Source organism: Aureococcus anophagefferens, assembly GCF_000186865.1.
Source record: "Aureococcus anophagefferens unplaced genomic scaffold AURANscaffold_224, whole genome shotgun sequence".
Lineage (NCBI taxonomy): Eukaryota > Pelagophyceae > Pelagomonadales > Pelagomonadaceae > Aureococcus > Aureococcus anophagefferens.
Genome location: NW_008705762.1, coordinates 1 through 1,367, shown reverse-complemented (window position 1 = coordinate 1,367; position 1,367 = coordinate 1). Strand labels below are relative to the sequence as shown.

Sequence of the window (1,367 nt, the reverse complement as noted above, 5' to 3'; positions counted from 1 at the left end):
GTGGCGCCCAGGACTCCGGCCTCGCCGAGGGGTCCTGGTACATGTACCTGCTCTTCTGCTCCGCGGCGGTGGACGCGGCCGCCGCAAAGGCCGCGGCGTCGGCGGCCGACTTCACCGTCGCGGCGGTCGCCGACGCGCTGGACCTCGGCGCGCCGGTCTGCGCGACGCCCTTCAAGCTCGACGCCGAGGCCTGGGCGCCGGACCTCGAGCCGAGCGCGCCCGAGTAGGCGGCCCCGGGCCGCGCCGGCGGCGCGCGGGGCGATTTATAACGGACGCGCGCGTCACGCGGCGACGACGCGGTCGAAGTCGTCGGCGGGCTTGAGCGTGACGCGCGCCTCGCGGCCCCGCGGCGACGTGGACGTCTTCGTGACGTACTCCACCGTCGAGAAGGAGCCGGCCGCGAGGATCGTCTTCCGGTTGTTGACGCGGTTCGCCGCGGCGCCGAAGGCCTTGCGCCCGGCCCGGCGGAAGCCCGCGGCGCGCTTCGGCGGCCAGGTCAGGGCGTAGACGGCGAACTTGTCGTGCGCGAGGTCCTTGAAGTCGCCGTCCGGGTCGTCGCGGCCCACGCGCGGCGCGAGTTTCCGGTAGGACGAGAGCGGGCTGCCGAGCGACGTCGACGCCGTGCGCGGCGCCCGCACGGAGGCCGTCGACGCCGACGCGCGGTCCGGCGACGCCGGCGCCCGGGCCTCGAGGGCGGGGAAGCGCGACGGCGACGGCAGCGGGTCGGGGCCGCGCGCGCCGTCGAAGCTCACGGTCCGGGGACGCTTCGGCGTCGTCGGGCTCCGGGGGATCTTGGGCGGCCGCGGCGCGCCCCGCACCTTCTTCGCCCGCGGGGACGGCGCCGCGGGGCTCTGGGCGGGCGGCGGCGCGGCGGCGAGGAGCTGGGGCCGCATCCAGGGCGGCAGCGACCGCGGCGCCCACCGGACGCCGCGCGACCGCTTGCCCTTCCTCCGCGCGGGCGTCGCGGGGCCGGACCAGCTCGGGTACTGCGAGAGGCGCGGCGCGCGGCCCCAGGACGAGCCGTGCGTCGACCGGAGGCTCGTGTACCACTCCCAGCTCGGCAGCGGCAGCGCCGCGCGCGCGGGCTCGTCGTCCCCGCCGTCGTCGTCGGACGCGGCCGGCGGCGGCGCCTCGGGCGGCCCGAGGCCCAGGGCCCGGAGGCGCGCGCGCTCCTTGGCGAGGAAGCGGCCGTGGCGCCGCCGGATGACGAAGAACTGCCAGGCGCTCATGGCGAGGCCCAGGCGCCGCTGGGCCGGGCCCCAGTTCCGCCGCCGCGCCTCGAGCTCGGCGAACTCGCGCAGCGTGCCCCCGAGCTCGCGGAGGTCCGCCCGTTGCTTCTCGCGGGTCTCGTCTTCCACGTACCCCAT

The 1,367-nt window shown here is 78.2% G+C and overlaps 1 protein-coding gene across 1 annotated transcript; it reads right to left on the bottom strand.

Annotated features, from left to right (window-relative positions):
• Positions 1-281: 281 nt before the first annotated feature.
• On the bottom strand, positions 282-1,367 carry AURANDRAFT_68577 (hypothetical protein; the record flags this gene model as incomplete). Its single annotated transcript, XM_009044278.1, has 1 exon — positions 282-1,367. The coding sequence occupies one exon, from the start codon at positions 1,365-1,367 to the stop codon at positions 282-284; it is 1,086 nt and encodes a 361-aa protein (XP_009042526.1).